Source organism: Dermochelys coriacea, chromosome 14, assembly GCF_009764565.3.
Source record: "Dermochelys coriacea isolate rDerCor1 chromosome 14, rDerCor1.pri.v4, whole genome shotgun sequence".
NCBI lineage: Eukaryota > Metazoa > Chordata > Testudines > Dermochelyidae > Dermochelys > Dermochelys coriacea.
Window position 1 is genome coordinate 31,487,743 of NC_050081.1, and position 23,426 is coordinate 31,511,168.

At 52.4% G+C, this 23,426-nt stretch overlaps 1 protein-coding gene and 1 long non-coding RNA gene across 12 annotated transcripts; one reads left to right on the forward strand and one right to left on the reverse strand.

Annotated features, from left to right (window-relative positions):
* Positions 1–932: 932 nt before the first annotated feature.
* On the reverse strand, positions 933–22,651 carry LOC119842478 (zinc finger protein 501-like). 11 transcript variants are annotated; one of them, XM_043496810.1, is made up of 6 exons: positions 22,073–22,352; positions 21,604–21,692; positions 20,474–20,579; positions 19,980–20,128; positions 18,374–19,649; positions 933–2,533 (listed from the first exon to the last, which is right to left on the reverse strand). In XM_043496810.1, the coding sequence occupies exons 2-6, from the start codon at positions 21,625–21,627 to the stop codon at positions 1,764–1,766; spliced, it is 2,325 nt and encodes a 774-aa protein (XP_043352745.1). In that variant the 5' UTR covers positions 21,628–21,692; positions 22,073–22,352; the 3' UTR covers positions 933–1,763. The 11 variants fall into 11 exon arrangements, with proteins under 11 accessions (XP_043352745.1, XP_043352741.1, XP_043352740.1 ...); XM_043496806.1 differs by lacking the exons at positions 933–2,533; positions 22,073–22,352 and adding exons at positions 20,775–21,136; positions 22,362–22,583 and having other exon boundaries at positions 17,952–19,649; XM_043496805.1 differs by lacking the exon at positions 933–2,533 and adding an exon at positions 20,775–21,277 and having other exon boundaries at positions 17,952–19,649; positions 22,073–22,344.
* LOC119842523 lies at positions 10,726–13,723 on the forward strand. Its single transcript, XR_006275638.1, has 3 exons — positions 10,726–11,433; positions 12,230–12,342; positions 12,695–13,723. It is a non-coding gene; the product is annotated as an uncharacterized LOC119842523 (long non-coding RNA).
* Positions 22,652–23,426: the final 775 nt, after the last annotated feature.

Here is a 23,426-nt window from a genome sequence, read left to right on the forward strand (position 1 = left end):
TTTGCATTGGTAGGCCTTGCCAGATGACCTAGATCTTTATAGTGTTTCCGTCATCTCAGCAATGATTTTTTGTGGGTTTAACAGGCGCCACCTGTCTTTCATCAGTTATGTTATTAGAAATTATAGATTGTTCCAGTCTCTTGCTACAGGTGGGCAAGTCTCTACTGAGCTTCAAACAAATCCATTTCCCCCAAACAGCCACATATTTTTGACTTAAAAAAAATAACTCTCTAAATGAGCAGTTAACTTACAGTCCCCGCAAGTTTTCTCTGAAAACATCCACTCAGTGTGCAGCGGCAGTCAAAAAAGCTGACAGAATATTGGGAATCATTAGGAAAGGGATAGATAACAAGACAGAAAATATCATATTGCCTCTCTATAAATCCATGGTACTGCCACATCTTGAATATTGTGTGCAGATGTGGTTTCTCTGTCTCAAAAAAGATATTTTGGAACTGGAAAAGGTTCAGAAAAGGGCATCAACAATTATTAGGAGTATGGAACAGCTTCCATATGAGGAGAAATTAATAAGACTGCGATTTTTCAGCCTGGAAAAGAGACGACAAATGGGCGATAAGATAGAGATCTATAAAATCATGATTGGTGTGGGGAAAGAAAATAAGGAAGTGTTACTTATTCCGTCTCATGACACAAGAACTAGGGGTCACCAAATTAAATTACTAGGCAGCAGGTTTAAAACAAACAAAAGAAAGTATTTCTTCACACAAGGCACAGTCAACCTGTGGAATTCTTTGCCAGAGGATATTCTAAAGGCCAAGACTATAACAGGGTTCAAAAAAGAACTAGATTAGTTCTTGGAGGATAGGTCCATCAATGACTATTAGCCAGGATGGGCAGGGATGGTGTCCCTAGCCTCTGTTTGCCAGAAGCTGGGAATGGGTGACAAGGGATGGATCACTTGCTGACTGCATGTTCTGTTCATTACCCCTGAAGCACCTGGCATTGGCCACTGTGGGAAGACAGGATACTAGGCTAGACGAACCATTAGTCTGACCCAGTATGGCTGTTCTTAAAGTGCAGTCACTGTCTATTTCACTCTATTCCTGGATTAGGATCCCATCCTTACTACAACTGTTATGTCTTTTGCTCTTTACGTAACATATGTAATGTGGAGAAACTACACAAGCACAGTGGAGTGCAAATAGCTGTGTTTTGTACATATATTCAACATGCAAGACCTAGGTACATATTTATACCACTGTTCTGATCTTAAAGAAGACAGTGAGGGTCAGCAAAGGCCCTCACATACAATTTAAAGGGACACTACGCAATCCCTTTACACTACACTGGGTTTACACAGGAAGAACAGAGCTGGAGGAGGACCTAAGACCAAGGCAGGAGGAAGAACCCTCAACCCCAGCAGGTGGCTCCCATCTGGTATCTTCAAGACTCTTTTGGGGGTGGTATTTCGTTACATGATGGAGACAGAGCCTAACCCACAGTTTACACAGGGGATCTGGGTGTATGACCACCAGTGTGCGGGGATGGGGCCAAGAATGCAGAGATGCTCCGCCTAATCCTTGGCAAGCGGCGGAGCTCTGAGTTTTCACAGGGGTGGCATTGAGTCCAGAGTATATAGGCAGTATCCAGAATTGTAGAGGCTGGCAGAGGGGCTGCAGAGCTAGGTAGAATCCCCACAGGCCAGATGATTTGGGTTGGTCTTGCCTGGTTAAACACAAGATCAATATATTTAACACTCAAGATGGCAACTGACAAATGTAAGTTATCTACTTTGGTCAGCCCTAATAACCTCTAGTGTGGAGTCTCTGATGTGTTACGAGATTTGAGCTGGTGCTAAAACATTTTCCACATTCGCCACATCGATACGGTTTTTCTCCCGTGTGGATTCTCTGGTGTTTAATCTGATTTGACCTTTGGCTGAAGCTCTTCTCGCAACTGGGGCATTTATAAGGCTTTTCTCCTGTATGGATTCTCTGATGCCTAATCAGAACTGAGCTTTGTGTGTAGCTTCTCCCACAGTGCAGGCATTTATAAGGCCTCTCTCCTGTGTGCAGTCTCTGGTGTCGGATAAGGTCTGAGTTTACACCGAAGCTTTTTCCACACTCGGGGCATGTATAGGATTGCTCGCCCGTGTGCAGTCTCTGGTGCCTAATGAGGGCGGTGCTCACAGTGAAGCTTTTTGTGCATTCAGGGCACTTATAGGGTTTTTCTGCCATGTGGGTTCTCCGATGCTTAACCAGGGCTGAGCTCTGGATGTAGCTTTTCCCGCACTCGGGACACCGATAGGGTCGCTCTCCCGTGTGGATCCTCTGGTGTATAGTGAGCTGTGAGCTCACAATGAAGTTTTTTCCACAGTCGGGGCACGTATAAGGTTTCTCCCCCGTGTGGAGTCTACGGTGTGCAATGAGGTTGGAGCTCACGTTGAAGCTTTCCCCACAGTCGAAGCATTTGTAGGGCCTCTCCCCGGTGTGGATCCTCCAATGGGTGATAAGGTTGGAGCTCCGTTTGAAGCTCTTCCCGCACTCCGTACACGTGTGTCTTCTCTCCCCCTCTGGGTTGCTCAGCTGGGCTGGGATTTCCTTGAGGTCCTTGCAACCTCCCACACCATTGTTGGATTTGCCACCTTTCTCCGATGGATGATTTCCCTGCTGCCTTTTTGGCCTGTGCTGAATCCCACAACCTTTTCCCCGCTCGGAGTCCTGGGAGACATACCCTTCAGCTCTTCCTGATAACGTCCCATGTGGTTCCACTTGCTCAGGACCATCCTGCTGAGGATTTCTCTCCTGCTTCTCACTCACCAACCCATCACCTGCCGCGATAGAGAATCCAGACATGAGTCCTTCCCTGCACTGGGGAGAAAGGAAGGCTCAGAAAGGGAATAGCAAATGGGGGGGGGGGGCTGGGGAAATGAAACACAGTAACCATTGGGGTGGTTGAGAAAAAAAGGAACCCCATTTAGACACTAGGAAGAGAGGTCAGTGGGGAGCCATTGCTAGATGTCAGTCAAGATCGGTGGAAGCCATGAGTGACGTCTGCCATGAGGGTATGGCACATGCTGGGCGTAAGAGATGGTGGGGCAGAACTGGGAGAGCTCATGAGGTCTTTGAGCGAATCTCAGCTGATGGTTCCCTACATCCACTTCACTGGTTCCCCACCTGTGCAGGTACCTCTCAACATCTCCCTCTCTGCAGAGCCCTGGAGATCCGGGACTCACAGCTCTTCCCCTCTTTCCAGCTGGACGATCACGTCAGATTTGAGAAGGAGAAATCCTGCCCAGGGAGTGAAATCAGGCAAGATCAGGATGCATTATATATTTGTAGAATATCAGTCACAAAGAACATTCCCTGATTTTAACCAGCCCCCATGCTGTGTGTGTGAAATGTGAATGTAGGAGAATGTGGTCACTGACCCCCACCCCTATGGAAGAGGCAGATGTCTGTGTGGAGAGATATTGCACCTCAGTAGGAGTTTCTGGGGGACATGCTAACTCAGACCCAGCTCTGATATTAAGTCCCTGCCTGTTTCTAAACCTGTGGAGGCCAGGGCCCACCCCACAGATGGAGCTAGTCCCAGGAAGGGAGGGGAATTGGGGTTCTGTGTGAGACAGTGAATACGAACAGGTGAAGATGAAGCTTCTTCCCCCATCTAAATTATGGGGGGTGGTTATGAAGTAGGATCTCCCTTAGGTTTCTGACTCCCCTGTCCCATGGGAAAAGGTATAGAGCTGAAAATCTCTCTCTCACCAGACCAGGGGACTACAGGGCCCAATCCCCTACAGCCTAAGAGACCAGGAAAGGACCTGAGCAGAAGCCAAATTGGGCACATCACAGACCATACAGCTTCTAACAATCAATACTCCTGGGGGAATTCTGCACCAAAAAAAATAAAAATTCTGCACACAATGCAAGATTCTGCATATTTTATTTGTCAAAATAACACAATATAATCATGCCAGTTACATTTTGGTAATTTATTTCAAAATATCTGTCAGCAAGTATGTCTGTAACAATACAGATCCAAAAAAGATTCTGGTAATTTTTTTTTAAACAAATAGATTCCTTATGAGGCATATTAATACAGAACTTAGTGTAATTCATTTAAATTGCAATACAGAAGTGTATTTCCTGCACCTGTCAGAAGCAGTGCAAAGGTTTAGGGGAGTCAAGGGTAACGGAAGAGCTGAGGGAAAGGAAAGGAGCCTAGGAGTGAACCTGGAGGGTGTTGGGTGTGGGTTTGTGGTTTTTCTTTGCAGGAAGGGGGAGGAGGATTGTTAGGGTGTTGGGAAGCCTCCCCCATGCAGACCCTGGCTGACCCCAAGCCTCTCCCATTCAGCCAGGCACTTCTGCCTCTGTCCCTGCACTTCTCATCCCTATAGGTCTCTGCAGTCCCCCTCCTCCAGCCCCAGACTCAACACTGTCACCCCACTCCTGAGCCCATGCTCCAGTCTGTCCCATTCTGAACCCCAGTCTGTGATGCCCCAGCAGCCCTGTGTGCCCCTCTCTGTCCTGACCTGGATCTGTGGGCAGGGTGCTGTGATAAACTCTACTCCTGGGAGAATTCTGCAGCACTGGGCATAGAATTTTGTATTTTCCTGCATAAAATAAATTTTGCCCAAGAAGTGCTGCAGTTTCACATTTTGCCCACCAGAGGCCGCTGTGGTGCTGCTGTTCTGGCGCCACAATGGCCTCTGGTGGGTAAAAGGCGGAACTGCAGCACTTCTTGGGCAAAACGTTTTTTATGCGGGAAAATACAAAATTATAGGAGACAGATGAATTCTGCAGGTCCGCAGAGGCGCAGAATTCCCGCAGGGGTAAATCAAAAGGACAGGATCCCTTACCCAGCGAGGTCACTGTCTCCTAATTCTCCTGCATGACGTCCCTGTGGAGGGCTCTCGGACCAGGGTCCAGCAGAGCCCCCTGCCCCTCGATGAAATACACAGCCACCTCCCCTAGGGTCACTGGCATCTGAAACAGCCACAGTCACCCACTCAGTACCTGCTGCCCCAGCCACAATCCCACTAGTCACAGGGGAGGAGGCCAATAAAATGGAAGCTCTGTGAGGGCCAGGAGGCTTCAGGGGGTGGGGAGAAAGAGAGAGCTCCTTGTCCTTCCCAGAAGACAGAGGAGGGTGGCGCCATCACATTTAATCACACACCTACTAGCTGATACAGGAGATGGAGGCACCAAGCAGGGGACAGGGACAGAGCCCGGGGGGGAATCCCAATACGCTCCCCATTGCTAGCTGCTGGATAGCCAGAGGGGATAGCCAGAGGCCTCACTGCTGGGTGGCCCCTTCATAGTAGCCTCTGGCTACTGGACTCAAGCTTCCACACGGAGAGGCTGGCAAGTTTCCCAGTTTCTCTCCAGGGGTTTGTTTACTGTTCCATAAATTGGGGGAATTCTGCCCCCTTGCAATGGGCCTGTTCCTATAAACCAGGACCCAGATCCAACAAGTCCCAGCAGGTTTCTCTCACACCCTATCCCCCTCTCTTTCTTCTCTTGTGTATTTTCTGCCCTGGTCCCTTCAGGACAGGTCCCTGAGAAATCCCCTACCTGAATTGGCTTCACCACAGCCATTCCTCTACCCAGCCCCTCAGGAGAATGGGACAATCTGGAGCGAAACGTGGATGTTATTCTGCAGCCTGTCAGGGCAAGAGGAGTGATTGGGGTAATTGCAGAAGGACTTTTAGTTCATTTCACACTCCAATTCTCAACAGGCTCTTTCCCTGCAGAGAGACTCTGCCTGGCTGGGAAATCACTTGGTCACTTTATTACACCCCAGACCCAAACTCTCCCAAAGACATCTTTAAACCCTCTGCATAGCAAAGGGAAATTTCACTGCCCAAAAAAACTTTGTTAACACAGAGCTAAGGTGACTGATCCACCTCATGTGCTTCCAGACCATTGAATCAACTCAGTGTAAACCTCTGAAAACCAGGAATTAAAGATTTCCGGTCCACACTAGCCCTGGCAGTGTTTTCATACTGGGGACCTTTACCCATCCCTGTGGAACTCTATGGGAACCCCATGGCTTATCACTAGGGTCCTACCAAATTCACGACCATGAAAAACGCATCACGGACAATGAAATCTGGTCTTCCCCCATGAAATCGGGTCTTTTGTGTGCTTCTACCCAGATTTCACGGGGGGAAGACCATTGTTTCTCACACTGGGGGTCCTGACCCAAAAGAGAGTTGCAGGGGGGTCCACAAGGTTATTTTTTGTGGGGGTTATGGTATTGTCACCCTTATTTCTGCTCTGCCTTCAGAACTGGGCAGCTGGAGAGCAGCAGCTATTGGTCGGGCACCCAACTCCAAAGCTGCCTCACCAGCAGCAGTATCGCAACCCCCGCCCCCCCACACACAATAACCTTGCGACCTCCCCACAGCTCCTTTTTGGGTCAGGACCCCTACAATTACAAAACTGTGAAATTTCAGATTTATATAGCTGATATCATGAAATTTAAGATTTTTAAAATCCTATGACCGTGAAATTGACCCAAATGACCGTGAATTTGGTAGCGCCCTACTGATCACTGGAAGTAGTAGCTCGCTCAGGGGGTGGGTTGGGGGCGGCAACAGGACAGAAATGGGATCAGGTATGTAAATAAGGAATAAATCCCCCCACACACTCTCTCACCGCTCCATGTTATTGCCCTAACTGCACAGAGATGGCTAAATCTGCCACATTTCAAGTTGTCTCTCCCACACATCTTTTCCCTGCATCTCAGTCTTATTTTTCACCCCCTCCCTGACAACTCCTCTGACAAAATGGGATACCCCACTGAGGCTTATTCATGGTCCCCCTGAAGCGTCTCTCTCCTGCAGTTTGGCTCTTGGTGCAGATAACCCCAAAATTGTGAGCCAGATCCTCAAAATCATGACATTTGCTAAAAATAAAAATGAAAAAAATTGCAGATTCTGTTTGTGTGCATTCAGGCTTTTGGGTTTTACTCAAGTCATCAAGCTTTTCTGTGCAACCATGAAAGCTAGCAGCTGAGTTTTAATGACAGCAGAGAGTCACACCCTAATGCCTGGATTAGAAGGGCAGTGTTTGCCCTGAGATCTCCCAAACACAATTTAGAAAGGCAGCAGATCAGTCTCCAAAAAGTGGGAGAAACACTGGACCAGACCAGTGGCTCTCAGCCTTTCCAGATGACTGTCCCCCTTTCAGGAGGTTGGTTTGTCTTGCATGCCCCCAAATTTCACCTCACTTAAAAACGACTTGCTTACAAAATCAGACATAAAAATGCAAAAGTGTCACCACACACTAGTACTGAAAAATTGCTTCCTTTCTCATTTTGTCTGTATGAAATTTTAGCTTGTACTGACAAAATGAGCTAAAAAAGACTTTTTATGTAGCCTGTTGTAAAACTAGGCAAATAGCTAGGGGAGTTGATCTAACCCCTGGAAGACCATGTGCCCCTGGTTGAGAACCATTGGACTGGACTAGAGGACCTGGGGCTTTAAGAAAAGCACAAATAACAAGAGACGGGGACTGCCAGATCTGAGGCTGTGCAAAGTCACTTCCCTGCCCGGCCCCAGCCCTTTCCCCTGGGTGTCTCCCCTCACCTGCAGGCTCCGGCTCCGGGGCTGCTGTCGCCAGAGCTCGGGGCTGCTCCAGGGGCAGGTTCCAAGCACCGGAGAAAGTCCCACCTGGGCTGGGCACAGAGGGGGGTTAATGCAGGTCTCCCCCTGCACAGACCTCGCTGAAGCAGTGGCTGAGCCCGGGCTCCCAGGTCACAACAGAGGCAGCAGCATCTTCCACCAGGCTTTAGCACTGATGGATGTAGGATCCGCCTGGGCTCCGATTCCTCTTCACAGAATCACAGAAGGTCAGGGTTGGAAGGGATCTCAGGAGGTCATCTAGTCTAACCCCCTGGGCAGGACCAATCCCCCATTTTTGCTCCAGATCCCTAAACGGATTGAACGCACAACCCTGGGTTTAGCAGAGCAATGCTCAAACCACTGAGCTATCCCTCCCCCCAAAAGACAAGAAGAGAAAAACAGCTCCTGCTTCCCTCTCTCCCCTCCCAGCATCAGCTGCTGGAGCCCAGCTGGTTTAGCCCCTTCCTGTGCCCTTCAATACCAAGTCGGGTAGCAACACTCACAGGGACTTTCTCAGGCTGGAAGGAGCCTTGCTCCCACACAGCTGTGAATAGAACCCAGGTGTCCTGACTCCCTGCCCATTCCCCCCTCCCCACCCCCGGCTGAGAGCTTCTTAGCCTGGAGGGGTTTTGGTTTGGTTTTCACTACAGCTGGATCCACACACACCTTTAGAGAGGCCCCAGGCACCAACCAATCCCCGGCAAGGAGACCCCCCCCAGTCCCATTGCAAAACCTTCCCCTGAGCTCTGGCAGTTCAAACCTGGCGGCTGCTGCACGCAGGGTGCCGCTCCCCGGGCCCCAGCGCTGGGAGGAAGCGGAGTGGAGCCGGGCCAGTGCTGCCCGCGGTGCCAGGAGCCCATCCCCCGGAGCCTGCTGCAGCCCTGGGGGCAGCTGGGGAGCACGGTGGGGACCCCCTGGAGGCAGTTGGGGGAGCGGATCTCCAAGGGGTTTGTGCGGAGCTGGAGGATGCTCGGATGCTGTTGGGGGAGGGAGGTATTCAGAAGTGGGGGGTTGGAGCTAGGAGGGTGCTTATCACTGGGAAGTGGGGGGAGTTGGAGCTGGAGGGTTAGATGGTGTCACTGGGGGAGGTTAGGAGCTGGTTGTGGGGGGGGTGTTGTTTGTAACTGGGTTGTGTGGGACATGCTGTGGGGGGTGTTTGTAACTGGGGTGTGTGGGACATGCTGGTGGGGGGGTTTGGAGGTGGAGGGTTGGGGGTGTCACTGGGGGAGGTTGGGAGCTGGTTGTTGGGTGGCACTGTTTGTAACTGGGGTGTGTGGGACATTGTGGGGGGGCGGGAGCTGGGTGTGGAGATGGCGTAGCGGGGATGTTTGGAGCTGGGATGTTTCAGGTTAGGGGGTGCTGATGGTTAGGGTTGCCACCTCTCAGGTACAAAACCCAGGACATCCGGGATGATGCTGAGCCCTCATCTGGGGAAAATCTGTGCAGGTGGCAAGCCTGGTGTTTGAGGGGACCAGAGCTTTGTGGGGTTGTGTGAGGGGGAGATATTTCGAGGTTGGATTTGTGGTGGGCACTGATTTTAACTGGGGGGGTGTTGAGGTGTGATAGTGTGGGGAGCAGGGAGCTGGTATGTGGGAGTTGATTTATGGGGCAGTGGTTGCAGCTGGGGTGTTGGTTCGTGGCTGTGTTTAGAACCAGTCTGCGGGGAGATGTTTGGAGCTGGGGTGAGTTGCGGGGTGGGGTGGGAAGGGGTTTGGAATTAAGGCTGTTTTGGGGGGAGGGATGATTGGAGCTGGTGGTTTGGGGCTACACACACACACCCACACACACACCCTTGAGTTGCCACCGTTTTGCACTGGCCCATGGCTTTGCTCCTCTGACATCTGCCTGTAGTGCACTGTAGCTGCCAAACCCACAAGCCTGAGGGCCTCCTCCTGCCCTGGGATCTGTACCAGCATCTGCAGGGCAGGACCCCCACCCCCCCAACCCAACTGAAATCTGGCAGTTGGGTGACCATTGGTGGCAGTTTGTATTTTTTTTTAAAGCACCTTCTTTCTCCCCTCCCCCCAACCCCCTTTCTTCCAGGAGATGTCACAAGCATGTCTGGCTTGTCTGAGGAAAAAGAGAGAAGACAAAGCTTATAGGGAGAGAAAAAGCAAAGAGCCACTGGTAGGTAAAGCCTCCCACTCAAGTTTACCTGGGATTGGTTTGCCCAGAGCAACATAGAAAATGCAGAGCTCATCCTGCCAGCCTCAGTCAAGAAACCCTCCTCATTGGAGCCAAGGGAGGAGGGCAGGGTTGGGCACATGTTGGGTAACATGATGACCTCCGGCTGCGAGAGGCTGCTATGTAGGAGAGGGTCTGCCTGTGTATTGGCTTGGAGAGATCCAGTCCAAGGGCTGGTCTGATATTACAGTGGCTGGGGTTTCTCTATAGCAGCGGTTCTCAATCGGGGTAAGTATACCCCTGGGGGTACACAGAGGTCTTCCGGGGGTACATCAACGCATCTAGATATTTGCCTAATTTTACAACAGGCTACATAAAAAGCAGTGAAGTCAGGACAAACTAAAATTTCATACAGACAATGATTTGTTTATACTGCTCTATATGCTGTACATGGCAATGTAAGTACAATATTTATATTCCAATCGATTTATTTTGTAATTATATGGTAACAACAAGAAAGTCAGCAATTTTTCAGTAACAGTGTGGCTGTGACACTTTTTTTATTTTTATGTCTGATTTTGTAAGCAAGTCATTTTTAAGTGCGGTGAAACTTGGGAGTACCCAAGACAAATCAGCCTCCTGAAAGGGGTACAGTAGTCTGGAAAAGTTGAGAGCACCCGGGGCAGAGATGGAGAGAGAGAATGTGGGCTGCCTGGCAAGTTTAACTCGGTGCAAGCTGACAAGGTTAGCAAGGTGCCGTGCTACTCTCGTTTGCTGTCAAGCTTGGAGCTGGGGCGAACCTTTATGTCTCTACAAACTCTGTCCATGTGCCAAGATCATCAGGCATATTGTTTTCAGGGCTGCTGTAGACTGCCGCATGTCCTTCTGCCCCTCGCATGGGGGGTTCTTCTGGCTTTTCCTTCGTCTCCAATAAGTCACATTACACAGAAAGTCTATGGTCGCCCCTTTGTTCAGGAAACTGTTTCCCTTCACCCACTTCTGGGCCATATGCTTGAGCCCCTTTTGCCAGGGCGGATCTTAAATATATTATTGCCTTTGGTGAGCGATATTTTTCCCTCTCTTCCCAATAATTTGTACTCAAAAAAGCAGATATTCTCTCTCACAAGAACTGATCATCTAGCCGGCCCCATCTCTTCCTGCACCCCACTCTGTGATGCTGGGCTCCTGGAAAATACAGGGTTAGAGGGAACTCTACCGAATCATGGTGGCCAATTTATGTGCCTTTTGTAGTAGATAATCGTATCATGAAGATCTGCACTGTCCTTGCTTTCCCTGTGGGCTTTGATTCTCAGCTGAAATAGTTATGCTCAAATAAAGTTGTTAGTCTCTAAGGTGCCACAAGTACTCCCTTTTCTTTTTGCGAATACAGACTAACATGGCTGCTACTCTGAAACCATAGTTAACAGTGTGGCCATTTAATGTGTCGACCTCGGAGTCTGAGGTCAACTTGCCATTTGGGATGAATAGAGCAGTTCATGCATCTCGGAGTTCCTGTGTCGGGCTGGGCATGGGCACTGATAATGGCACCTGTTTAAATTTCTTTCACCTTTTTTTTTTGCCATCGTTGTTCCAGGGGCTGGTGACCTTTGAGGAGGTGGCTGTGTACTTCACTGAGGGGCAGGGGGCTCTGCTGGACCCCAGACAGAGAGCCCTCTACAGGGATGTCATGCAGGAGAATTACGAGACAGTGACCTCACTATGTAAGGATCCCTGTCCCCTCTGTGATTAGCCGCTGTGGAGTCTCTGGAGTGCTTCTGCTTGGGGTTTAAGTGAAAATGTGGGGAGTCATATTTTCCCATCCTCTCCTCCAGGCCCAGAAGGATCTCTCTTTTTCTCCCGCCCCTCTCCTGGGTTTGTGGGAGCCCCCATCTCTTTTCCTTGCTGTATCCCATCATGTCATGATGATGAAACGTAGCAGCACCATGTAATAACAGGATCTGTGATGACAGGCTCCCAAATCAGTGACTTCTCCCTATCTACTCTGATCTTCTTTTAACTGCTGTTGGTCCCTTTGATTTAAGGGCAGGGGAGTATCAACCCTTTATTCCCCAGAACCCTGGTGAGAGAGACTCACTCCCACACCCTCTTCCCAGGAAATTCAGAAACTCTGCAGGGAGTCTGATCCCTCCCCTTAGGAGGCAGAAGGGCTGTATAGAACTTTGCATTCACACAGGCTCCCTGGTCCCTTCCTGCCTGGACCTCACCCTATCCATAGAGAGGACTTTGGAGGTTTAGAACCAGGCAGAGGGCTTAGCACCAAGATTGTGTCAGCCCATGTCTGAAGATTCCCGAATCCCCTACAAGAGGAACAACGCTCGCCCCTACACATGCAAACGTTTCTCACCCTGAGTATTCCACCTTCCCATGTATTCCTCCCGCGCAGTCCCCCCCAATACAGAAGGAGGCTGAATCAAAATAATGGAGCGTTCTACATAGGGCATATTATCAGGAGAGATACTTCCCCCTGATCATGCATATTTTCTTTCTGCTGAGCAGGGTGTCTGATTTCTAAGCCCCACATGATCTCCCAGCTGGAGCGAGGGGAAGACCCATGAATCCCATGCCTCCAGAGCTCAGAGAAAAGGGAGAGTCCAGGGGTACCTGCACAGGTGAGGAATTGGTTAAAATGAGCCATTGACAAAGGAAGTAAAAAGTTGGGATTCCCACAAAGGCCTCCTAAGCTCCCCCCAGTTCTGCTTCATCTCACCCAGGTCAGAGCTGTCCCCAGCTGGTGTCGTATCCTCACATCAGATGTTACTCATGGCTTCCTGCCCCAGCTCACTGACACCTGGCCTTAGCTCCTGTCCCCGAGTGCTCAGATGGATGCAGAGGCAGAACTGGTCCTCTTCTCTCTCTCTCTCCTCCGGGGGAAGGGAAATCAGCTTCTGATTTTTGTATGTGAACAGCTGGTTTTGTTTTGAGGTTTGCCCTTCTCTGAGATCCCCTGTCTCCCCAGCATAGGGAATGACTTGCATTTGGGGTTTCTCTCTATCCCAGCAAGTGACTTGATGGTGGTTGAGAACAAGGAGGAGAATTCTCAGTAGGACGGCTCTGAGCCAGCAGAGCCTCATGGGACAGTGTCAATAAAATCCGAGGGGAATGTGTCCCTAAGCCTGGAATGGGGGGAATTGCATGGGGTGCCATCAGTAAAAACCAAAGGGAACTTTTCACAGAGTTGTGAGCAGGGAGATGTCTGTGAACCTCCGTGTGGATCAGAGAGGCTGCAAGAACACCAGCTGGGAATGAGTCAGGCTAAACCCACTCATGACGTGGGAGGTTTGGAGGAACTCAACAAAAGCGTAACCCAGCTGAGCAGCCTGATGGGGGAGAGACCCCACAGGTGCGCTGAGTGTGGGAAAAGCTTTAGTTGCAACTCGCGCCTTATCCGGCACTGGAGGATGCACACGGGGGGGAAAAACCCTATAGCTGCACTGACTGCGGGTTTAGCTTCAGCCACAGTTCCTCTCTCATCCGGCACCAGAGAACCCACGCGGGCGAGAGGCCTTACAAGTGCCCTGACGGCGAGAAAAGTTTCTGCAGCAGCTCGGCGCTCGCCAGCCAGCACAGGCTGCACACGGGAGAGAAACCCGATGCCCGCTCCGCCTGCGGGAAGAGCTTTAGCTGCAGCTCGTCCCTCGTGACACATCGGCGAGTCCACACGGGCGAGAGACCCTATCCCTGCCTGGGCTGCGGGAAGAGCTTCTGACAGAGATCCAACCTGGTTGTGCATCAGATACTCCACTGTGTGAATAGACTTTACAAATAAGCAAATGCCCGTCCCATCCCCAGAGCATTTGCAGTTCTCAGGAATGCCAGGGGGCATTCGGTCACTGGCAGCCTGTCTCTGGGGTCAGGAGACAGCAGTAGCCTACTCCAGCCCGATCGGTACGCTCTCTGGCTCGGCAGGTGGAGGAGGAGAGACTCCGGTCGGCTCCGCCTTCCTGCTGCAGCCCCAGCTAAGTCCTTTGCTTCATGGCAGGCGAGGAAAGAGATCATCCCAGGCACAGAAGGCAGATGGGAGGGACTCCTCTCCCTTCCCTATCCATGGAGAAGGATACTCCAGCCATGTCTCACTCCCGAGATCTGTGCCTAGCTTCATCCAGCACCTGGGCTGTGATCCCCACTCACCTGAATGTTACCTGAGGGAAGAACACCCCATCGACCTTGTAACACCCTGAAAGCCCCCCAGGGGACTGGCTGCTAGGGCTTGAGCTGTTTGGGTATCCATTCCCCAAATGGCTGTTTGTCTCATGGCTGTTTTGTTTTTTGCTCGTTTTTCTCCTCTCTGATCCACGAGAGTTCCCAGATGGCTGAAATATGAAAATTTAAAAATAATAAAACAAAAGTGGGCCGAGTCTCACGCCCCTGGTTACAGGAGACTCCGCAGTTTCTTCTGGCACAGAAATCCTTGGGCTGAGAGGCAGAAGTGGGATGAAGAAGGTTAGGTCCTGAGGCCTGCTGTGATATAATGAGAAGGGAGAGTGTGGGGGAATGTGAAGATGCAGGGCTGGCAGAGCTGTAGGGGGTTGCACCGAAAAGTTGGGAGCGCTGAGAACGGCTAACTCATTGCACCAGCGATGGAGATGCAGGAAACCACATTAGGGGGATGCTGTTCCTCAACAGGAAAGGGCTGCAAATGACACCCCCGGAGGAGGAACAGTTGCTGATCCCTGACTCTGGAGAGTCTCAGCAGAGCAAAAACAGACACTGGGGCTCCTTTTCCTCCAGACCCCAGCTGGGACTACAAGCCCTTCCTTCCACCTCAGTGAATCTAGAGAGGGGCAGAGTCTCACACTGTGCAGCGCCAGAGGAGGTCCCAGAAAGGGATAAGGAGCATTGGAGGTGAGAGTGCAGGCCCAACAGCAAGGATTTTTAATGAATCTGTGAACTTGGGGGTCATATCCTCTGACTGGAGATTTGCTAATTTAGTTCCTATTTTTAAGAAAGAGGGGAAAGTAATCCAAGACACTACAGTCCTGTTAGTTTGACCTCAATTGTATGCAATGTCTTGGAAAAAATTTTGAAAGAGAAAGTAGCTAAGGACATAGAGGTGAATGGTAATTCACTCCTTTTCTTTTTGCGAATACAGACTGACACGGCTGCTACTCTGGTTCCTTTCCAGTTTCTCTACATCTTTTCTATACACTGGTGACCAAAATTTGGCATAGAACTCCAGCTGAGACCTAATCAGAGCCAATAGAGTGGTACTATCACCTCCTGCGACTTGCATGCTATGCCTTTGTTAATGCAACCTAAAGTTGCATTCGCTTTTTTTTGCAACAGCATCACATTGCTGACTCATATTGAGGCTGTGATCCAACATAACTCCCAGGTCTCTCTCAGCAGTGCTGCTGCCAAGCCAGTTAGCCCCCATTCTGTATTTGTGCACTGTATTTTCCACTGAATGCATCCGGTGAAGTGAGCTGTAGCTCATGAAAGCTTATGCTCAAATAAATTTATTAGTCTCTAAGGTGCCACAAGTCCTCCTTTTCTTTTTGCGAATACAGACTAACACGGCTGCTACTCTGAAACCGGTTTTTCTTCAGCAAGTGCAGCACTTTACGTTTGCCTTTCTTCAATTTCATTTTGTTGTCTATAGCCTAGTTCTCTTATTTATCAACATCCCTCTGAACTTTAGCTCTATTCTCCAAAATGTGTCATCTGCAAACTCGATCAGCATGCTCTCTAGTCCTACATCCAGGTAATTAATGAAGATGTTAAACACTGTACATGGAACAGATCCCTATGGAACCCCACTTGAGACCTTCTTCCAATCTGACATCATTCAATTAATAATTACCCTTTGTCTGCAGTTGTTTAACCAATTAGATATCCACGTAATGGTAGTTCTGCCAAGCCTGCATTTCTCCAGCTTACTTATCAAAGTGTGAGGTGGGACTGTGTAAGAAGCCTTGCTGATGTCCAGGTAAATTATGTCCACCACATTCCTATATCCAACAAACCAGTTACTCTGTCAAAGAAGGAAATCAAGCTGGTTTGGCATGATTTGTTCTTAGTAAATCCACGCTGGCTCCTTGTGATTACCCCTTCATCCTCCAGGTATTTGCAAATTGCATGTTATACATTGCTCTATTACAGGGGTGGCCAAACTTACTGACCCTCCAAGATGCATATGACAATCCTCAGAAGTTCAAGAGCCAGGGCCGTGACTGCCGAGGCTCGGGGCTTCAGCCTTGTGGGTAGGGGGATCTCATGCCTCAGCCCCATGGGAGATGTCTGCCAGGGTTCGGGGCTGAAGCCCTGCTACTGCTGAAGGTCCAAGCCCCAGCAGGCATGCCCTGTGGGACTGAAGCCCTGAGTCCTTCCTTCCCGCTGGACGCATGGGGAGGGGGGCACACAGGGTCACATGCTCCCCTGCCCCCCCAGATTTTTGCCAGGATTTGCAGGCCCTGCTCGGTCACATGGTGCTGCCTGGCCCCATCTCTGCATAGCAGCTGCTGGAGCTGGCAAGCTGGGAGCTGCGGCGGTGGGGAAGAGACAGCGGCCAACATCTGGGAGCTGCAGGGAGAGCTTTTGCTTTTGCTGCTGCCTCTCCTCAGGGAGCTAAAGCAGCGACCCCTTCCTGCAGCCCCCAGCTGTTTGCTGCTGCCTCTCCATGCGGAGCGAACACCTGGGAGCTGCAGGAGGGATGGCTGAGGATAAGAGGTGGTGTGCTTGGGGGGGCATGACTCAAGCTGTTGCGGGGGGCAAACCTTTAAATTGTGCCCCCCGCCCCACAGTTTTCAGCAGCCACCAGTCATGTCTGGCAGAAGCCCCTAGCCCTGCCATCAGGCAGAAGCCGTAAGCTCCTCCCCACCCTGTAGTCTGGTAGGCAGAGAATGGGGGGAGGGGGGCTCCATGAGCTGCACCTGAATTGTAAAAGAGCCACCTGGGGTCGCGAGCTGCAGTTTGGCCACCCCTGGTCTAGTAGCTTCCCAGGGATCAAAGTCAGACTGACTGGTGTGTAGTTCCCAGGCTCCTCCTTCCCAAATCCCCAGCTTGGCCGGTGACCCCAGGCAAGTTACTTCCCCATCTGTAACAGGGAGACAATGGCATTCACCTCCATCACTTTGATATCTCTGGCTGAACAGCCCTATAGAACTCAGTATCATCATCATCATCATCAACTAGGGCTGCCCTGACCCCTCCAGTAGAGCAGTACCCCTGTATGCCAGCAGAGGCTCAAGCCCTGTGTTTCTTCTCCTGCAACTTCCTAATTCCCCACAAAACCCATCTCCCCACAGGCAGGGCCATCCCAAGCGGGGTGCGGGACATAGAAAGTTGGCACTTATCTGCTGGGGGGTGTTCCCCCCAGCTCCTGCCCCCCCTCCACCCCTTCCCCCGGGGCCCCACCCCGCCCTGCTTCTTTCCACCCCTGCTCCACCTCTTCCCACCCCTGACCCGGTCCCGCCTCTGTCCCACCCAGTTCCGCCCCCTCCCCCAAGTGCGCTGCACCCTCGCTTCTCTCCTCTCCCCACCAGTGCCAGATGCTGCAAAACAGCTGATCGGCGGCAGGTGCTGATAGGGAGGGGGAAGTGCTGATCGTGGGGCCCATTGATGGGCAGGAGGCACTGGGGGGAGGAGGAGGTTAGTAGGGGGGCTCCTCCTCTCTCCCCGCCCGCCACTCGCCTCCCTGTTCACCTCCTCATCCCTCTCGCCTGCTCGCCTCACCTCCCACCGGGCACCTGTCTCCTCACGAAGTGCGGGGCCCCCCAAGCACAGGGCCCGGGGCAGTCACCCCGATTAGCCGTACCCTAGGGAAGGCTCTGCCTGCATGCTGATGGCTGGAAGTTGAAACTAGACAAATTCAGACAGGAAATAAGCACACATTTTAACAGTGCGGGTAATTCCCCATCGGAACAACTTACCGAGGGTGATGACGGAGTCTCCATCACTGAAAATCTTTAAATCAAGATGGAATATTTTTTCTAAAAGTCAGGCTCTGGTTCAAACGGGCACCATTCCAGGGAAGTCCTATGGCCTGTGTTACACAGGAGGTCAGACTACATGATTACAATGGTCCATTCTGGCCTCCGAATCCAGGAATAATCTTCACCCACTGAGCACGTCCTCCCTAATTCCCCAGCACTCAAGAGGAGGGCTCTGTAATTCCCCCCCTACTCCCCTCCCCAGCACGCAGGGCTCCATAATCCCACCCCTCCCAGGCATGCAGGGCTCTAGACAAGCTCCACCAGCTTCTCAAGAAAGCACAAGGAAGTTTCAGGGAGGGAACTTTTTTATTTACGTGGGACAGGAAGTGACCCGGACATGGAACCGGGAAACTAAACAAAGGTGTCCGGAGAGAAGGTCTCTGCTCCCCCAACCTCAGGGCGCCGAGCGGCCAGGTGCCGTGGGGAACAGCGGAGTCGTCCACTCCAGGGTGATGGAAGCACTGGTGGAAGTGGGGGAAGGGTTCTTACTCCACCCTCCCCTGGAGAAGGGCGTGTGTGTCTCTCTCTCCAGCCTCCCCATCAGATCAGCAGGAGACGTGGGGTCTCCAGACAGCTGGATCTGCAGCAACACCAGCAAAAGGCTCTATCTCACAAAACCCAAGAGTCAGCTGCTGCCATGTCCTGGCCCCAGAGAGGCGGGCGGGGGATCACTCCCGCTGGCCGGCCCTAGCCACGGCACCAAGGGCACCGTGCTCCCCGTGGTGCAGCCTGCGGTGGGTGATCACATTGGAGCTCTGGCTGAAGCGTTTCCCGCAGTCGGGGCAGACGTAGGGTTTCTCTCCGGTGTGGGTCCTGCGGTGCTTGGTGAGGGAGGAGTTGACGTTGAAGCCTTTCCCGCAGTCCAGGCAGACGTAGGGCCGCTCCCCGGTGTGCACCCTCTGGTGGGTGGTGAGGTGGGCTCTCTGGCTGTACTGCCGCCCGCACTCCCCACACCGGAAGGGCTTCTCTCCCGTGTGGATGCGCCGGTGCCGCACCAAGTTGGAGACCACAGCGAAGCTCTTCCCGCAGTCGCCGCAGATGAAGGGGGTCTCCCCGGTGTGGCTGCGCTGGTGGGTGAGGAGGTAGGAACTGGTGGTGAAGCCCTTCCCGCAGTCGGAGCACTTGTAGCGCTTTTCACGCCGGGAGGCGCTCTGGTGCCGGGCCAGGTGGGGCCGGTCGCTGAAGCCCTTCCCGCAGTCGGCGCAGCTGTAGGGCCGCTCGCCGGTGTGGGTGCGCTGGTGGGCGATCAGCTTGGAGCTGATGGTGAAGCCTTTCCCGCAGTCAGGGCACTTGTAAGGCCGCTCACCCGTGTGCAGCCGCTGGTGGGTCAGCAGGTTGGAGCTGCCGCTGAAGCATTTCCCGCAGTCACTGCAGGCGTAAGGCCGCTCCCCGGTGTGGATGCGCCGGTGCTTGATGAGGTCTGAGCTGACGTTGAAGCACTTCCCACACTCCAGGCAGACGTAGGGACGCTCGCCGGTGTGCAGCCGCCGGTGGGTGACCAGGTGGGAGCGCTGGCTGCAGCGCCGCCCGCAGTCAGGGCACTTATAGGGCTTTTCGCCCGTGTGGCTCCGCTGATGACGCACCAGGTTGGAGACCACATTGAAGCGCTTCCCGCAGTCCCCGCAGGCATAGGGTTTCTCTCCGGTGTGGATCCGCCGGTGGGTGACCAAGGCCGAGCTGTGCCCGAAGCCTTTCCCGCAGTCGGGACATTTGTAGGGCTTCTCGCCAGCATGCCCACGCTGGTGCCGCAGGAGGTTGGAAAAGGCGCCAAAGCTTTTGCCGCAGTCGGAGCACGGGTGGGATCTCTTGCCCCCGTGGGTCCTCTGATGTGCCAGGAGGTTGGACCGCCGACGGAAGCTCTTCCCGCAGTCTTTGCACATGTTCAGTCTCTCCCTGGGGCGTGGGCCCTTGCGCAACAGGGAGTCTTTGCGGGTCCTGAATATTTCCCCGAGGCGAGTGGGATGATCTGGACAGGAGTCAATTCCCTGCACTGGGGAGAAAGGAAATCTCAGAGAGGGGAATGGCAAAGGGGAGAAAATAAACCAAAATAACTGCTGGGGAGACTGAAAAATCAGGAGTCAAGCCCTTCCCCTGAGGAGGAGCAATTCTATCTCTGCATCCCGCTGAACACTCAGCGGGGAGGGAGGTTCTGCCAGCTGTTGGTCAAGATGGGTGGGAAGCCACGAGCAACGTCTGCCATGAGAATATGACCCCCGCTGGGGACAATCCTGACTGGGGTGGGGTGGGGGGGATGAGGCAGAACTGGGGGTGCTCATGGGGCCTTTGTGGGAATCCCAGCTGTCTCCTTCACTCACCAATGGCGTCTGTGTCAGTTTCATGGATTCCTCACCTGGGCAGTCTCCTCTCGGGTTCTCCCTTTCCCTAGAGCCTTGGAGATCCGGGAGCCATGGCTCTTCCTCTTGTTGCCGCCGGGAGACAGTGTCGGGTTTTGGAATCGGAGATCCTGTTCACGAGACAGCAGAGAGGCAAAGACCCTGGTTGGTTAAACTGTCCTAAAAATTTATGGCAAGAATGTTCTGGGATTTGGCTGGAGGGGGAACATTCATGGACCACATTCATGGACCCCTTGGGGAAATCTCCCTCTGCCCCTTTGATAGCCCAGGAGGTGGGGACAGGATTTAGATCATTCTATTTCCAAATCTCTTGTCCCATGGGAGGAGGCATGGAGGTTCTGGCCTCATCCCAGAAATCTTGGAGACCTAGGCCGAGCCCAGAGCTGCAGCTGCCCCAGGTGCATCAGGGACTACACAGTTTCTAACAAATGATGGGAAAACACACCCTCCCTTACCCTGTGAGGTCCCGTTAGCATAGTTCTCCTGCATGGCGTCCCTGTAGAGGGCCCTCTGACCGGGGTCAGTGAAATACAAAGCCACCTCCTTGAAGGTCACCGGTCCCTGAAACAACAGGCATCGGCCACTCAGCACTTGCTGCCTCAGTCCCAATCCCACCAGCTCAGCCACAGGGAACCTAGACTGGTGCGTCTGCTCCATTCCCCAACACATTATGTCCTGACAGTTCCCATACCCCCCCCCCCTCCAGTTAGATTTGCATCCCAACTGGTCCCTCATTCCAGGCTGCTCCACGCACACCTGCCCTGTCATCACACCCAGATTTGCCTCTTCCTTGCTGCTCCAGACATAAGAGCAGCCATCCTGGGTCCGACCAATGGTCCGTCTAGTCCAGTCTTCTGTCTTCCAGCTGGTGCCAATGCCTCAGAGGGAATGAACAGAACAAGGCAACTATTGAGTGATCCATCCCCTGTCGTCCAGTCCCAGCTCCTGGCAATTGTTTTGCAATGTAAGGATAGTCAGATCAGAGAGCTGCGGCTGTGGAAAATGCTTCCGATGCTGCAAGATCAAATCCAGCCTTATCTTGACCTGCCGGCCCTTCTGACTTCGTGCACGCATGGCCCTCATCCCATCCGCATTACGGGAACAGCAGAGCAGAGAGACTAAGTGGGAATCAGGGGTGTGGCCTAGTGGTTAGAACAGGGCATCATGGCTGCAAAGTTACATCACATCCCTGTCCTTCAGTTTCCTCATCAGTACAATATGGATAACAAGACCAGCCTAGCTCCCAGATAGGTGAAAGCCTGGGGTGGAAGGAGCAGCATTAATGTATTATTATTAGAGGGAGAGAGGCCAAATCAGGAACAGCTCCCTTGGTACACACGCTCACAACCACAAAAAGTCACCCAAAGACGCTGCTCCAAATGTGGCAGTTCTGTCCCCAGTTTGTCACAGGGTCAGGTCTCATTCCACCCAAGAGGGGAGATTCCTGCTTCCCAGTAACAGGCATGAACCGGGTTCATCAGACCCCTTGTAAATAAAAATCCCCTGTCCCAACCCTACCCTGTGTATTTCCTGCCCCTCTCTCTACAGGACAAACCCACAGCAGCTCCCTGAGAAATGCCCCTACCTGAGCCGGCTCCGCTCCAGCCATTTCCCTGCCCTGGCCCGAAGGAGGACGGGATGATCCGGAGTGAAACGTGGATGTTGTTCCGCGGCCTGACAGAGGGGAGCGGGGAGGTTTCAGATGGGACTTGAGTCCATTTCACACCCCGATTCCCCCCAGCTCCATCCCTGCAGAGAAACCTTCCAGATTCTGCTGCCCCTGCTCTCCCCCGTCTCCCTCCTGCCCCCCTCCCCTCCCCTCCCCTCGGCTGGGAGACTCGGTCCCTGGCCCGGCCCGGGCGGTCGCTCTCCCGGCGCTGGCTCGGCTCCTGCAGGAGCTCAGGGGGGAAGAGCCGGGGGGATCAGGGGGGCAGCAGCGCTGGGACTCGCAGACCCCCGCCCCCCCGGGAGCAGAGCTGGGGCGAGGAGGGGCTGTTGGTGCAGAGTCACTTTCCTGCCCGGCCCCAGCCCTTTCCCCGGGTCTCCCCCCTCACCTGCAGGCTCCGGCTCAGGGGCTGGTGTCGGCAGAGCCCGGGGCTGGTTCCAGCCCCCGCAGAAAGTCCCGCCAGGACTGGGCACAGAGGGGGGTTAGCGCAGGTCTCCCGCCGCACAGACCCGGCTGGGGAGCAGCAGCGGCTCAGCCCGGGCTCCCAAGCATCAAGTCCCATCCAGGAGCCGCGCAGCCTCTCCTCGCTCCCCCCAGCATCCACACGAGCCCCAACTGCTCAGCTGCTCCAGCCCCTTCCTGTTCCCCTCAATACCAAGCCGAGCTGCAACACTCACTGGATGGAGCCGCCCTGATCCAGGCTGGGGGGGCGAACTAATAAAGATGCTGAGTGAGGCCACCCAGTCAGCGAGCCTCCAGCCTGGGGGAGGTGGCTCTTTCTGCAGCTCAGTGACCCCCCGGCTCTGCCTGGTCCAGCAAAGCCCCAGCAGAGAGCAGAGAAAGCTCAGCCCAGTTCCTCCTCCTCCTCCTCGCTGCAGCCCCAGCTCCGGAGTCCTCTCGCCTACCTCGTGATGAGGGAAGGCGTGACCGAGAACTTCCCTTCTGCTGTATCACATGCCCAGTGAGGGGCTGTTAAGGGTTAATGGGATTTTATGAACCCGGTGTTGCCACAGGAAAAATCACGAGCTAAACCACAGGAAAATCACAAGATGGGCTTAAAAAGAATGAGGTTTTAAAAGGTCGAGGTTCCTTTTGTTTGCTTTCTACTTTTTGGAACCTTTAAGGAGTTCTGTTTTCCAGGTTTCTTTGGCATGGGTGTTGTTGTTTTGGTGTGGTTTAGAGGGCTTTTATGTTTGTTTGTTTTTAAAAGAAACATGCCCCCTTTTCTAAGTGAAAGCAGAGATTTTCCCATGATCACAGGAGTCCAGAAGCTGGGACTTTAAGGAAAACTCCAAATATCACAAGACTGGTGATTAAAATCCTGAGAGTTGGCATTTCTGTTATTTAGTATATATTTATTTATGAGCTCTGTTGCGGAAGCATTGAACACATGTACACACAGAGAGAGACACACACACACACACAATCACTGTAGCTCACGAAAGCTTATGCTCTAATAAATTTGTTAGTCTCTAAGGTGCCACAAGTACTGCTTTTCTTTTTACACACAATCACTGTGTCCCTGGACTCTAAAGGGATAAAATCACCCTGAAGAAAGCAAAGCGTTTTTAGTAAGATTATTTAACTGTTTTCCTTTTAAAAACAAAACCAAAAAACCTTTTTATTAAGGCAAAGTTACAATAAAATAATAAATAATAAAAGGTTAACATACTACATTATTTATCCCGTCAGTATTAAAAGAACCTGGCTAAACCAGAATCTTTCCTTTGTTTTTAACAACT